Raw genomic sequence first — 15,395 nt, 5'->3', positions numbered from 1 at the left:
CTTGGGTAGGAGTCAAAGGGTTATCAAGTCGTTGAAGATGAGACTGGGGGCTGGCTCCTCCGAGGTCACTAGATTTCTACCCTCCGCAGAACAGCCCTGGCCTCCCCACTTATGAGTCACCAACCAAGTTCTGCTCTTCAGCTTGGGGGGATTCCCAGTGACCTCTCATCAAGTCAACTTGACTGCTCACAGCACCTGCCAGTTCAGCTCAGGAGGGGACAGCTAGCTCCCTGAGGGCAGGGCTGGGCTACCTGGCAAGTGTCTTCAGCAGCTGCCTTTTCTCCTTTCCTTTACAGGATCTACTGGGTGGATGCCCATCTGGACCGGATTGAGAGCGCCGACCTCAGTGGGAAGCTCCGGCAGGTCTTGGTCAGCCACGTGTCGCACCCCTTTGCTCTCACTCAGGTACTGGCTCAGGAGAGAGGTAACTAAACCTCCTTGACCAGGGGTGTTTCCTCGGGGTTCTGCATCAGCAGCCTCAGCCCCAGGTGCTACTGAACAGGTTTGCTATGGAAGCTCATTTTAGGGGTGATTCTTGTACACTGAAGCCTTGCCACTATGTGCCCTGCTGCTCCTGCTGTCCCATGTTCTAACATTCGAAGCAGTGGCTCTCAAACAGCTGTACGGAGTCAACTGTGGAATTTGTTAAAATGCATATTCCCGGGCACTGGATATAAAGAATCTGCCTCCTGAAGGTTGGGCAAAGAATATTCATTTTAACAAGTTCCCCAGCTGATCCCAGTGCTGTGGTCCCAGCATGCAAGCTCAGGCAGCTTACTTTAGTGGGCAGAGGTGTGGAGTGGCTGAAAGCCAGAGTTTTCAGGCAGGTAGCCGGTCGGTAAGTGTTTACTGAGTGAGTACCTCCCATGAGCCAGCTCTGTGGGTTCAAGTTCTGCCTGTGTCATGAAGTAACTATGCAACTTTGACAAGACAGTGAACTTCTCTAAGCTTCACTTACTTATAAAATAAATGAGTTTAATAATAGCATCGGGCTTCCCTGGTGGCACAGTGGTTGAGAGTCCGCCTGCCGATGCAGGGGACACGGGTTCATGCCCCAGTCCGGGAAGATCCCACACGCTGCGGAGCGGCTGGGCCCGTGATCCATGGCCGCTGAGCCTGCGTGTCCGGAGCCTGTGCTCCGCAACGGGAGAGGCCACAACAATGAGAGGCCCGCGTACCGCAAAAAACAAAAAACAAAAACTAATAGTATCCTCCTGAAATATACACAAAGCATTAGCAGAGTATCTGGCACTCAGTGCGTGTTATTTCTAATCATTTTATTTAGTATTAGCTGTCACTATTTTAGAGTTCTAATCCTGTATAATAATTCAAGAAAGGAAAAAAGGTATACCAAGCCTGGGGCCAAAACAGGGATTCTCAATCATTTAAAAATCTTTGTCCCTCGGGAGGAACACTCCCAAACTCATTCTACAAGGCTACCATCACCCTGATACCAAAACCAAAGATGTCACAAAAAAAGAAAACTACAGGCCAATATCTCTAATGAACATAGATGCAAAAATCCTCAACAAAATACTAGCAAACAGAATCCAACAGCACATGAAAAGGATCATACACCATGATCAAGTAGGGTTTATCCCAGGAATGCAAGGATTCCTCAATATATGCAAATCAATCAATGTGATACAGCTACTAACAAACTGCAGGATAAAAACCATATGATAATCTCAATGGATGCAGAAAAAGCTTTTGACAAAATTCAACACCCATTTATGATAAAACTCTCCAGAAAGTAGGCATAGGGGGAACCTACCTCAACACAATAAAGGCCATATATGACAAACCCACAGCCAACATCATTCTCAATGGTGAAGAGCTGAAACCATTTCCTCTAAGATCAGGAACAAGACAAGGTTGCCCACTCTCACCACTATTATTCAACATAGTTTTGGAAGTTTTAGCCACAGCAATCAGAGAAGAAAAAGAAATAAAAGGAATCCAAATCGGAAAAGAAGAAGTAAAACTGTCACTGTTTGCAGATGACGTGATACTAAGAGAATCCTAAAGATGCTACCAGAAAACTACTAGAGCTAATCAATGAACTTGGTAGAGTTGCAGGGTACAAAATTAATGCACAGAAATCTCTTGCATTCCTATACACTAATGATGAAAAATCTGAAAGAGAAATTAAGGAAACACTCCCATTTACCACTGCAACAACAACAACAAAATACCAAGGAATAAACCTACCTAGACAAAAGACCTGTATGCAGAAAACTATGAGACACTGATGAGAGAACTTAAAGATGATACAAACAGATGTAGATATACCATGTACTTGGATTGGAAGAATCAATATTGTGAAAATGACTGTACTACCCAAAGCAATCTACAGATTCAGTGCAATCCCTATCAAACTACCAATGGCATTTTTCACAGAACTAGAACAAAAAACTTCACAATTTGTATGGAAACACAAAAGACCCTGAATAGCCAAAACAATCTTGAGAAAGAAAAATGGAGCTGGAAGAATCAGGCTCCTGGACTTCAGACTATACTACAAAGCTACAGTAATCAAGACAGTATGGTACTGGCACAAAAACAGAAATATAGATCAATGGAACAGGATAGAAAGCCCAGAGATAAACCCACGCACATATGGTCACCTTATCTTTGATAAAGGAGGCAAGAGTATACAATGGAGAAAAGACAGCCTCTTCAATAAGTGGTGCTGGGAAAACTGGACAGCTACATGTAAAAGAATGAAATTAGAACACTTCCTGGACTTCCCTGGTGGCGCAGTGGTTAAGATTCCACCTGCCAACGCAGGGGACACAGGTTCAATCCCTGGTCCGGGAAGATCCCACATGCCGTGGAGCAGCTAAGCCCGTGTGCCACAACTACTGAGCCTGTGCTCTACAGCCTGCGAACCACAACTACTGAAGCCCGCGCACCTAGAGCCCATGCTCTGCAACAAGAGAAGCCACCGCAATGAGAAGCCCGTGCACCGCAACGAAGAGTAGCCCCTGCTCAGCACAACTAGAGAAAGCCCATGCATAGCAACAAAGACCTAGTGCAGCCAAAAATCAATCAATAAATTAATATTAAAAAAACACTTCCTAACACCATACACAAAAATAAACTCAAAATGGATTAAAGACCTAAATGTAAGGCCAGACACTATAAAACTCTTAGAGGAAAACATAGGCAGAAAACTATGACTTAAATCAGAGCAAGATCCTTTTTGACCCACCTCCTAGAGTAAAAACAAAAATAAACAAATGGGACCTAATGTAACTTAAAAGCTTTTGCACAGCAAAGGAAACCATAAACAAGATGAAAAGACAACACTCAGAATGGGAGAAAATATTTGCAAACAAAGCAACTAACAAAGGATTAATCTCCAAAATATACAAGCAGCTCGTGCAGCTCAATATCAAAAAAACAAACAACCCAATCGAAAAATGGGTAGAAGACCTAAACAGACATTTCTCCAAAGAAGATATACAGATTGCCAACAAACACATGAAAAGATGCTCAACATCACTAATCATTAGAGAAATTCAATTCAAAACTACAATGAGGTATCACCTCACACCTGTCAGAATGGCCATCATCAGAAAATCTACAAACAATAAATGCTGGAGAGGTTGTGGAGAAAGGGGAACCGTCTTGCACTGTTGGTGGGAATGTAAATTGATACAGCAACCATGGAGAACAGTATGGAAGTTCCTTAAAAAACTAAAAATAGAACTACCATATGACCCTGCAATCCCACTACTGGGCATATACTCTGAGAAAACCATAATTCAAAAAGAGTCATGTATCACAATGTTCCTTGCAGCACTATTTACAATAGCCAGGACATGGAAGCAACCTAAGTGTCCATCGACAGATGAATGGATAAAGAAGATGTGGTAAATACACATGATGGAATATTAACTCAGCCATAACAAGAAACGAACTTGAGTTATTTGTAGTGAGGTGGATGGACCTAGAGTCTGTCATACAGAGTGAAGTAAGTCAGAAAGAGAAAAACAAATATCGTATGCTAACACATATATATGGAATCTAAAAAAAAAAAAAAAGGTTCTGATAAACCTAGGGGCAGGACAGGAATAAAGACGCAGACATAGAGAATGGACTTGAGGACACGGGGAGGGGGAAGGGTAAACTGGGAGGAAGTAAGAGAGTAGCACTGACATACATACACTACCAAATGTAAAATAGATAGCTAGTGGGAAGCAGCTACATGGCACAGGGAGATCAGCTCAGGGCTTTGCGACCACCTAGAGGGGTGGGATAAGGAGGGTGGGAGGGAGATGCAAGAAGGAGGGGATATGTATGGGGATATACATATGCATACAGCTGATTCACTTTGTTATACAGCAGAAACTAACACAACACTGTAAAGCAATTATACTCCAATAAAGATGTTAAAAAAAAAAAAATCTTTGTCCCTCGGGCTTCCCGGGTGGCGCAGTGGTTAAGAATCTGCCTGCCAATGCAGGGGACACAGGTTTGAGCCCTGGTCCGGGAAGATCCCACATGCCGCGGAGCACCTAAGCCGGTGCACCACAACTACTGAGGCTGCGCTCTAGAGCCCGCGAGACACAACAACTGAGCCCACGTGCCACAACTACTGAAGCCCGCGTGCCTAGAGCCCATGCTTCACAAGAGAATCCACCGCAGTGAGAAGCCCACATACCGCAATGAAGAGTAGCCCCTGCTCACCTCAACTTGAGAAGGCCCACGTGCAGCAACAAAGACCCAATGCAGCCAAAAAAAAAAAGGAATAAACAAAATAAGTAAATTAAAAAAAAAAACAATTAAAAAAAATCTTTGTCCCTTTTTGACAAACATGCACTCTACCTGTATTCTGCATTGTATCCTACCGGCCAGTAAGATTTTGTCTGGCTTTACTTAATGATAGGCTTTTCCCCACCCCGTACTCCAAATGTAAAACTACAGGATTATATTGAATTTAGTTTTTCAATCTACAAGTTTCCCCTGAGGTTTCTGATGTATACTGCAGGGATGGGAGGGGAACCACCTACATTGCCCTTCCCCACGCCTGGTAGAGAATCTCAGGATCACTACATTAGAGGGCAGCTGCCTGCAGAAGTAACCAGAGGACTTGGGCCAGGGCTCTGAGTGATGGGCCCAGAAGAACAGGGACCTAGAACGACTTGCCCCCCCCCCCCGGCCCCCGCAATTTACTCCTGTTTGCTAGGTACAGGAATTTATTTATTCACTGAGCCACTGGGTCAACTGACTGAGGACTAAGTGTTAGTGCTGGAAATTGAGAGATGAATGAACCACATTCTTGTTCTTGAAGAACTTAATCTGGCAGGACAGATAGACATGTAAACAAATGACCATAGAGCGTCGAAACTCACCTGTGGAAGTGAGGACAAGCTCAGAGCAGCATGGAGAAAATGGTGAATGCTCTATGGATTGGGGGAGATTTCCTGGATAATGTCATATTTGGGGATGCACAGGAGCTGACATGGATAAGGGAAGAAGAGGGCATTTGGACAGAGGGAACACACGGGCTGAGGCACGGAAGCTGTACCAGGGTCTGCCTATTAATAGTTACTCTTTTTGGGGTTTCCCTATTGAGTAGCAGGACAGGTGGATCTACTGGACAGACTGGCAGACCAAGTCAATCCAGCGTGTTGACAAGTACTCAGGCCGGAACAAGGAGACGGTGTTGGCGAATGTGGAGGGACTCATGGATATCATCGTGGTTTCCCCTCAGCGGCAGACAGGTGGACTCCAGGGTCCTGAGCCTGCTTCCTTACCATTGGTGGGGTTGGTTGGTCACCCTGAGGACTGTTAATAACCAAGACAGAGCCACAGGAGAGCCTTTTGGTTCACATCTTAAGTTCTTAGACCTTTCAGCCCCCTGTCGTTATACCCTTCCTGCCCCACGGTCCCTGGGAGTAAGGTAGCCCCAAATCTCCTCCTTTTTGAGAAGTGTCAAATTAGGAGACTTGATTCTGCCCCAGGCCAGACATTCACATCTGCTTTGCCCCCAGGGACCAATGCCTGTGGTGTGAACAACGGCGGCTGCACCCACCTCTGCTTTGCCAGAGCCTCAGACTTTGTATGTGCCTGTCCTGACGAGCCTGATGGCCGGCCCTGCTCCCTTGGTGAGTTGGACTAATTGGCCTCCTGGAACAGCAGAGCCCTTGGAAGGGCAGGGGATCAGCAGCCTCAGCTTTGTTCTTCTGGGTGAGATTTCCCCTCAGGGGTTCTTACAGCAGAGTGACTGGGAGCAATGGGTTTGAGCTTTGGGATGGTACAGACCCAGGTTTGTCTGGCTTCTGGCATTTACTAGGATGGAAATCGGGTCTCCTGATTCCCTGATCCCTACTGTGACCTGTGCACTATCCTCTCTTTTGCCCTTTGTGGGCCAGCTAGCCCATCCGGAGCTATTAATATTGGAAACTGGGACTTCCCTGGTGGCGCGGTGGTTAAGAATCTGCCTGCCAACGCAGGGGACACGGGTTCGAGCCCTGGTCCGGGAAGATCCCACATGCCATGGAGCACCTAAGCCCATGCACCACAACTACTGAGCCTGCGCTCTAGAGCCCGTGAAGCACAACTACTGAGCCCGTGAGGCACAACTACTGAGCCCACGTGCCACAACTACTGAAGCCCGCGTGCCTAGAGCCCATGCTCTGCAACAAGAGAAGCCACTGCAATGAGAAGCTCGCGCACCACAATGCAGAGTAGTCCCCACTCGCCACAACTAGAGAAAGCCTGTGAGCAGCAACAAAGACTCAACGCAGCCAAATAAATAAATAAAATAAATAAATTTATTAAAAAATATATATTGGAAACCAAATCCTTTTTATGTACAGTATTAAGAAGGACATCTAACAGGGGTGCCTAGGATCAGGGCAGCTAAAAAATTGCTTTATCAAGTTCTCCACATGCTACTCTTGGACCATATGTAGATATTTGTGGCTCCAGTGATCCACTCCAGTCCTTGTTTTCTCTCCAGTACCTGGCCTGGTGCCCCCAGCTCCCAGGGCTACCAGCGTAAGTGAAAGGAGCCCCGTGCTACCCAACACGCTACCGACGACCTTGCGTTCTTCTACCAGCTGGACCCGCACATCTCTGGAGGAGGTGGAAGGGAGGTAAGTGGGTCAGTATGGAATTGGGGGCTCTTTGATTCAAATCGCCATGCCCTGCCAGCAGAAGACCGTAGGCCCAGCTTGATGATTCTGGCAGATGGGAGGTAGATCACATCATTAGCCACCTGTCCCTGCTACTTGGAACTGGAGATGATATTTAGACTTGCAGGTTGTTGCAAGTAATTCTTTTTTTTAGCTCTGAAGGCAAGAAGCTTCAAGACGAGCTTTAGAGAGAAATCACTCAGGAGGAGGTTCTGCCCGGCATTCCTCCTTCTTCCTTTCTTTCAGTGACGTTTGCTCTCACAGAACAAGTTTAGCACGTGGTCTTGTCCTACAGTTTACTTAGAAGCCACTAAGTCATAGTGGTCTCTGGGCTGTGGCTTTTTAACTTGGGACATCCCCAGGGATGTGATGGCCTTAGTTTATAATGACCTGTAACACTCAAACGCACATGCATGTATGTGCATGTGTACACACACAGACACACACACACACACACCCCGTTATTAAATAAGCAAGCATAACCATGAACGGCTCTCAAATTAAGTGTAAAACATTATATTTCATTAGACTGAAGGTGCTGTCAATTTAAAATGCATCCTGATTTGAGAGATTAAACTGAAAAAATGACCAACAGCAACTGTGAGATGCCATTAATTGTAAGACACAGTCCTATCTCAGAGATATTAGAATATAGAAAAAATGCACATCTTAAAATTGATGAAATATCATGTTATATTCCATTTAGAGAAAGTCTTATAAATATGTTTTTTATTTACACCTTGCAAAAAAATCATCTGAAAATACAGATAGGAGTAAAAAAGAAATAAGTACTCATGTGTAATTACCTTTAGTGTTTTTTTCTGATTTGATATATGTGTATATTGTGAAATGGTTACCACAGTAAGTCCAGTTAACATCCATCGCCACACATATATACTTTTTTTTTTCTTATAATGAAAACTTTTAAAATCTACTCTCTTAGCAACTTTCAGACATACAATATTGTTAACTATAGTCACTATGATGTACATTACATCCCCAGGACTTAACTTATCTTATAACTGGAAGTTTGAGCCTTTTGACCATCTTCACTCATTTTGTCCACCCCCAACCTCTGGCAACTGCCAATCTGTATGGTATCAATTTATCTATGAGTTGGTTTTTTTTTCTTTTTCAGATTCCACATATAAGTGATATCATATAGTATTTGTCTTTCTCTGTCTGACTTATTTTACTTAGCAGAATGTCCTTTTTCATGGCTGAATAATGTTCCACTGTATACCTATACCACATTTTCTTTATCCATTCATCCACTGATGGACGCTTAGGTGGTTTCCATGTTTTGGCTCTTGTAAATAATTCTACATTGAACATGGGGGTGCAGATATCTTTTTGAGACAGTGATTTCATTTCCTACTCTTACTATACTGATGTCTATCTTCCCAGGCATTCTTCTATTAGAACATTTTTCATTGTAATATTATTTTTAATATCAACAGTAGCTTAAAAGATAATTAACACGTGATTTCAATTCTGAAGGCAGAAACATAGTAATAATTCCAAATAAGACCACTAGACTCAACGTCCCTAAAATGATAAGATTTGTACATGATCAAACTTATTCTATATGCCCCATTTTCTCGTTAGAAGAGTTTATATAGAAAAGCAAACAGATATAAACGTGTACCTTTCTCACTAAATTTTAAGCACAATCATTATTAATCTGATTTTATTCAGGTTTATTTAGAAAACTTTTGAACCCTACTCAGATATTTTCTTCCTATCAGAGTTGCATCTGAAGACTCAGTACATCTTGGTTTCGGATGCTCCTGCAGGTAGCTCTTCTCTAAACTTTTAGGACATGTCTTTACTTGCCAGCTCATAACGTGCCACAAAGGAGTTACCGTCTCAGCATTTCAAGTTAGTTATCCAAGCCCTCTCTCTGGATGTCTTGCATATTCCCTTGTGAAAGAATGAAGGAAAGAAAAACAATATATTTTTTTAAGTCTCTCTAGACCTTGTGATAATCTTGATCCAATCCAAGGTTTGCTTGGCTGGTAGCTTAATAAAGTCTGCTATTGATGTCCTTAGTATTCTTTCAGCTCACTCCCAAACCTGCTTCTCCTTTTTAAAGAATCCTCTTTAAAGAGTACATATTTTAGGGAATTCCCTGGTGGTCTAGTGGTTGGGACTCCACGCTTTCACTGCCGAGGGCCTGGGTTCAATCCCTGGTCAGGGAGCTGGGATCCCACAAGCTGCACGGCCAAAAACAACAACAAAAAAGAGTACACATTTTAAAACACATTTAAACATGATATAGCATCTTGAAGACAGTGGCTCATGCTGATTTCTCTGTATTTTCTTGTCCTGCCCTCTCCTTGCTTCTGCTATCTCCTGTCTGGTATAGTCTCATATCTGAAAGCCCCACTCCCAGGCCTTTAGCCCTGTCCTTCACAGGACTGTCCCCATTTCCTGGCAGAAGGCAAGATCTTTGCTGAATATAAGTAGCCTTCACATTCAGTTTTCTCTGCCCCACAGATGCTCTGAAAAGGATGCCCGGCTGGGCCTCTGCACGTATTCCAATGAGGCCGTACCTGCTGCTTCAGGTAAGCCCTCAGTGCCCAACTGTTTTGAAAAACAAGATGTAAGGAATCTAAGTCTCCATTGATATCTTGCAGAACCTTCATGGGAACTCTTTGGGGTTGATGAACCCTTTTCTTAGACTAAATCCATAAAAAGAATAACCATAATAGCTGCCACTTATGGAGTGCTTTCTGTGTGCTAGGCACTTGTTAAGCCATATTTATGTGCGCATGCGTGTATGTATATGTATTTGTATGTACACACTCACCTTCAATCTCCACCAGCCCTATGAGCAATTTATTATTTACATTTAACTGATGAGAAAACACAGGCTTAGAAGTTAAGCATCTTGCTTTAAGTCACACAGCTAGTAAGTAGTGGAAGTGGGATTAGAGATGCTGACATAGTGATAGGTTTCTTCTCAGCCCCCTCCCCCCTCCCGCTGTGGCCTCTTCTCTGAGAAGGAGGCCCCTAGCCATCCTCAGATGGTATGGGATGCAACAGCTACAAAAGGAGCCCTCCATCTTCCCACCCCTCACACCAGCTAGAAGATTGTCGGGGGTCCCCACCTAGCGTCCCTCTGCTCTTCCTAGGGGAAGGACTTCATGTCAGCTATGTCATCGGTGGACTCCTCAGCATTCTGCTTATTCTGGTGGTGATCGCGGCTTTGATGCTGTACAGGTAACCTCAGCCCCACTGCAGTGGCTGTATGTTTGCTGTATGTCCCATCAGCACGTTTGGGACCTCCTGAAGTTGACAGCTCACTGATTCCACCTATGACCAGCCTCATTTCAAGGTTGGGTCCCTGGTCAGAGCAGCAGAAGGGAAGGGCAGAAACCTGAATGTGTACCCTTCTTCCCCAGTCACAGCCCAAGCAGTTTCCTCATTTCATGACCACAGCAACGCTTGGTATTTTCCTTATAGACTAGGATATTACTAAGGACACAGAGGGTGTTACCCAAGTTCACACAGCAAGAGGCAAAGCTGGTACTGACTCTAGCATCTTTGCTTTTACCACCACTCTACACTACCTCAAACCACTGAAGCTGGAAATGATCTTCTCTTCACACAAACACAACTCTTTACTACAATGTGGGGTGATAGATACATCATTGCTCGGTAGGGATCATCCTGGGAAGGTGGAATGTGTAGTATTCAATTTAGAATCTTCCTTTTATGACCCTCTCTGTATATATTTTCTCCTAAATGCTTTGTATGCAGCTTGCAGCAAAAATGTCAGGATTTTGCTGCTACTGCAGCAGCTTCTACTAACAACAACAACAATAATAGTAACACCTACCATTTAATGAATATGTATCAATGTCACAACAACTTTGTAATACAGGTATTATTATTCCTCACTTTACAGATGGGGATCTAAGGCTCAGAAAGTTTAGATTATGTCCACCAATACCCCAGCCAGTAAGTAACAGAAGTGGCATTGAAACGTAGGTCTGTTTTGACTCTAAAGCTCAGTGTATTTGTTATCTATTGCTGTATAACAAATTACCCTGAAACTTAGCAACTTAAAATGACAACCACTGATTATCTCACAGTTTCTGTGGATCAGAAATCTAGATGCAGGGACTTCCCTGGTGGCGCAGTGGTTAAGAATCCGCCTGCCAATGCAGGGAACACAGGTTCAAGCCCTGGTCCGGGAAGATGCCACATGCCGCGGAGCAACTAAGCCCGTGTGCCACAACTACTGAGCCTGCGAGCCACAACTGCTGAAGCCCACGCGCCACAACTACTGAAGCCCGCGCGCCTAGAGCCCGTGCTCCACAACAAGAGAAGCCACCGCCAATAAGAAGCCCATGCACCACAATGAAGAGTAGCCCCCACTCACCACAACTAGAGAAAGCCCGCATACAGCAACGAAGATCCAATGCAGCCAAAAATAATAAACAAATAAAATTAAAAAACAAAAAAAAAGAAATCTAGATGCAGATTAGCTGGGTGCCTCTGCCTCAAGGTGTCTTACAAGGCAGCAATCCAGGTATCAGCCAGAGTTGTGGTCTTATCTCGAGGCTTGACTGGGGAAGGATTCCCTTCCAAGCACAGGATTCAGTTCCTCGCAGGATGTTGGCTAGAGGCCTCCCTCAGCAGTTTGTTGCCTTGTGGGCCTTTCCATAGGACAGCTTTCAACATGGCAGCTTGCTTCCCCCAGAGTAAGAGTAAGAGAGAGCGGAGGGAGGGAGGGAGAGAGGGCAAACTAAGATAGAAACCAGTTTCCTTGTTAGGAGTTTCCTTGTAACCTAATCTAGTATCCCTCACTTTTGCATGTTCTGTTCATTAGAAGCGAGTCACCAGAACCAGCCCACACTCACGGGTCAGGAATTCAGAAGGTGTGAGTACCAGGAGGCAGGGACCACTGGGCCCTCTTAGAGGCTGCCTGCCACAACTTGGGTTACAGCTTCCCCAGATATTATCCCCATACAGATCTGAACTAATTTCTCATCACTTTTTCTCCTAAAGACACAAAAAATCCAAGTTAACTGATCCTGCAATGGGGAACCTGACCTACAGCAACCCTTCCTACCGAACTTCCACTCAGGAAGTGAAAATTGAAGCAATCCCCAAACCAGCCATGTACAATCAACTGTGCTATAAGAAAGAGGTAAAAATTAAAATTTATATCCAAGAGTTTGTTTTTGGAGGGCGGGGGTGGATTATACTCCAGTTGCCTGAGTAGATCAGTAAGGGATGCTGCGTAGTCCATCTACCATTTTGGAAGTTATAGTGAACAGAAGAATGGGATGTGATTCGGGTTTCTGGAGAGGTCTATAACTTCTGAGGGACCAGCTTGAGGGGCCCTAGTGAGAGTAAGGTTAGAAAGCAGATCCCAGAAGGTTTAGGTCTGAAGGCATGTGAGTGTGCACCTCCCTGCCAGGAGATATTTTCCCAGGCTCAGGGGTTCCTTCCCTTCTGGAGCTGTCATTCCCCAGCAGTGAGGCTGTGCCCCTCTGAAATAACCCCAAACTCCTAGGAAACACCAAAAAACCCAAGAGCTCCTGGACTCTCCCTTTCTAACCTCTGATCCAAGCTTTTGGCACCTGTGGTTGGGAATGGCTGGAGTTCTGCTATTCTTCCTCTTATCACATAATCTAGAGGGATTTCTCTAGAATTCTGAAAGTTTATATGCTTTTGTTCTTTTAACTCCTTTGTTGCTGCAGTGAAAATTTATTTGCTAAATGTTTAGGCATGAAGAATAGTCCCGTTTTGACTAGGGAATATAGCCTGGGACTTAGATTTTCCTAGTCTGGTATGACCCTTGTTTTTTTCTAAAATCCTGTAACCCTTCATTAGAAATTATCCCTTATGAGACCTAACCCATCTACTCTCTTGGCCTGTCTAGCACAGTCAAAGCCAGCCCTCACACCTATAGGGCATAATGAATACACTTCATACAATAATCATGTGATTTCAGGATCCATGAATTTCCCTATTAAAACAAAGCGTCCACTACAAGCCAACACAAAAGCTGCAGGGATAGCTTGCAGATTTAGGGATGGTAGACCCCTTCTCTGTGAATATCTTTGAGAGAAAGACTCATGAAGCTTCTTGGGTTCCTGGAGTGTCTGATGCCCCAGAAAAGAACCCCAGTGAGGGCCCTAGGTTAGAAATTAAAATCATGTGACTCTTTCTCCTGTTGTATGCTTTTTCCTCAGCAGCTCTTTCACCCCTCTGATAGTCTTTCACCCTTTCTCTTCTGATTTCCTCTTGATTTCAGGTACCTGTTGCTGTGTGTTTGTAGAGGGCGTGGTATCACCCAAATTGCTAGTGCCACGTCACCCACATCTCCCTGACTTACCCCACGTGTCTCTGTGATGAAGACACTGAGTGGTCTGCATCTTATCTGACACTAATTCAGCTTGGAGGGTGTGCTGGCTGACTGGGCATGTGTGTGCGTGCCTTGATCAAGGGAGCTGTCCCTCCCAGAGGGCAGGGACCATATTTTATATTGTTTAATCATCAAAGTATCCTGCTTATTGAAGGGAAGGGGCTCAATAAATATCTGTGGAACTGAACTGTTATTGAAGTAGAGCAGCAGTCGCAGGGCTCTTGGCAGGAACACCATCCCAGGGACAGAGCCGAAGCCATGGCCCATTTTCTCTTGGCAGTGGCGGCATGTTGGTTGGTATCCCCCAGAAACCAGGAGTACGGCTACCCCTTGAGGAATCCATAAAGGGAGAAGCCTGAGTGGAACTTAAGGCTGTCCTTGGAACGATCGCAGGTTGCTTGGAAATGGCCCTGAGGCTCCTGGGAGTAGAGCCAGAATAACCTCCCACAAAAGCTTATAGGTTACAGTACCCCCAGTGGATTGACAGAACTCAAGTAAGAGGGTTTTCTAGAGCCCTCCTGTCTTACCTTCTAAAACTTTTCTTCTTAAGAAAGTTAGAAAGAAGAGAATTAAGAATAAAATAGCACATGAAACTGTATTCAGTATCTTATAATAAGCTATAATGGAAAAGAATCTGACCATATATGTGTATATATATATATATATATATATATATATATAACTGAATCACTTTGCTGTACACCAGAAACTAACATTGTAAATCAACTATACTTCAAAAAAAAAAGGAATAGCACCAAAGTAGTTTAAAATCTTGAATAAATGCACATTTAGTTGCTTTTGTCAATTGCTTCTGATCATGTATATTAGCATGCTGTCCCATTAATAAACCCCATTAGCAATGTAATAATAGCTAACATGATCTAGTGCATGTTATGCGTCAGGCACCTACCAATTGCATTGCGTGGATTGCCTCATTTAACTCTCACAGCCATTGGTTATGAGGTACGGACATTGTTACTCTAAAGAGGTGAGCCTGAGTTTGGGAGATGTTCAGTAATTTGCCCGAGGTGATGTAGCCAGTGAGTGGCTCACGGAAGTCACGGTTCTCCCTCCTCCCTGTATGATAATGGTAATAATCATCACAGCTGCTCCTTTCCTTTTAGGCTCAGCCTCATACATTTGCTCTGATTAAATTTCCCCATTTGTTTGTGGGATTTTTGCGCTCTTCATGCCCACTCTTAGCCCATCCACTTCCTTTCTAAGTTCATCATGAGATCCTTTACAGAGAGCCAACCAACTGACCGTGTCTCTCCACTCTCCACCCTAGGGTGGACCTGACCATAACTACACCAAGGAGAAGGTCAAGATTGTAGAGGGGATCTGCCTCCTGTCTGGGGACGATGCTGAGTGGGATGACCTCAAGCAACTGCGCAGCTCCCGAGGGGGCCTCCTTCGGGATCATGTATGCATGAAGACAGACACCGTGTCCATCCAGGCCAGCTCTGGCTCCCTGGATGACATGGAGACGGAGCAGCTGTTGCAGGAAGAGCAGTCTGAGTGCAGCAGCGTCCATACCGCAGCCACTCCTGAAAGACGGGGCTCCCTGCCAGACACAGGCTGGAGACACGAACGCAAGCTCTCCTCAGAGAGCCAAGTCTAAACGCCCATGTTCCCTTCCCTTCCTACCTGCTCCTTCTCCTTGGTGGGCTTCAGTCCCTGAGCTCGCTTATACAGCAGGCCCCTTTCCTGTGTGCTCGTCCTGCGCCGCCTCCTCCCGCCTCGTAACTGCTCCCAAGCCCTCCACTGGAGCTGTTTCCACCTGGGTTCGTAACTACCTGTGCACAAGAAATGATGGGGCATCCTGAGAATTTAGACCTGGATTTTACCACGAACTTCACCTC

General features: G+C 44.7%; 1 protein-coding gene across 1 annotated transcript in view; it reads left to right on the top strand.

Annotated features, from left to right (window-relative positions):
* Positions 1–15,186, top strand: part of LRP4 (LDL receptor related protein 4) — a 37,043-nt gene extending 21,857 nt beyond the window's left edge. The window contains exons 30-37 of the mRNA XM_082660693.1: positions 297–405; positions 5,588–5,732; positions 6,003–6,116; positions 6,974–7,109; positions 9,648–9,715; positions 10,286–10,373; positions 12,168–12,309; positions 14,822–15,186. Of these exons, the coding sequence (XP_082516819.1) occupies positions 297–405; positions 5,588–5,732; positions 6,003–6,116; positions 6,974–7,109; positions 9,648–9,715; positions 10,286–10,373; positions 12,168–12,309; positions 14,822–15,154 (1,135 nt within the window). The 3' untranslated portion in view covers positions 15,155–15,186. The remainder of the gene's footprint in view (positions 1–296; positions 406–5,587; positions 5,733–6,002; positions 6,117–6,973; positions 7,110–9,647; positions 9,716–10,285; positions 10,374–12,167; positions 12,310–14,821) is intronic.
* The last annotated feature ends 209 nt before the right edge of the window (positions 15,187–15,395 follow it).

Source organism: Grampus griseus, assembly GCF_964374135.1.
Source record: "Grampus griseus genome assembly, chromosome: 8".
In the NCBI taxonomy this organism is placed as follows: domain Eukaryota; kingdom Metazoa; phylum Chordata; class Mammalia; order Artiodactyla; family Delphinidae; genus Grampus; species Grampus griseus.
This window is presented reverse-complemented; position numbering and strand designations above follow the sequence as displayed.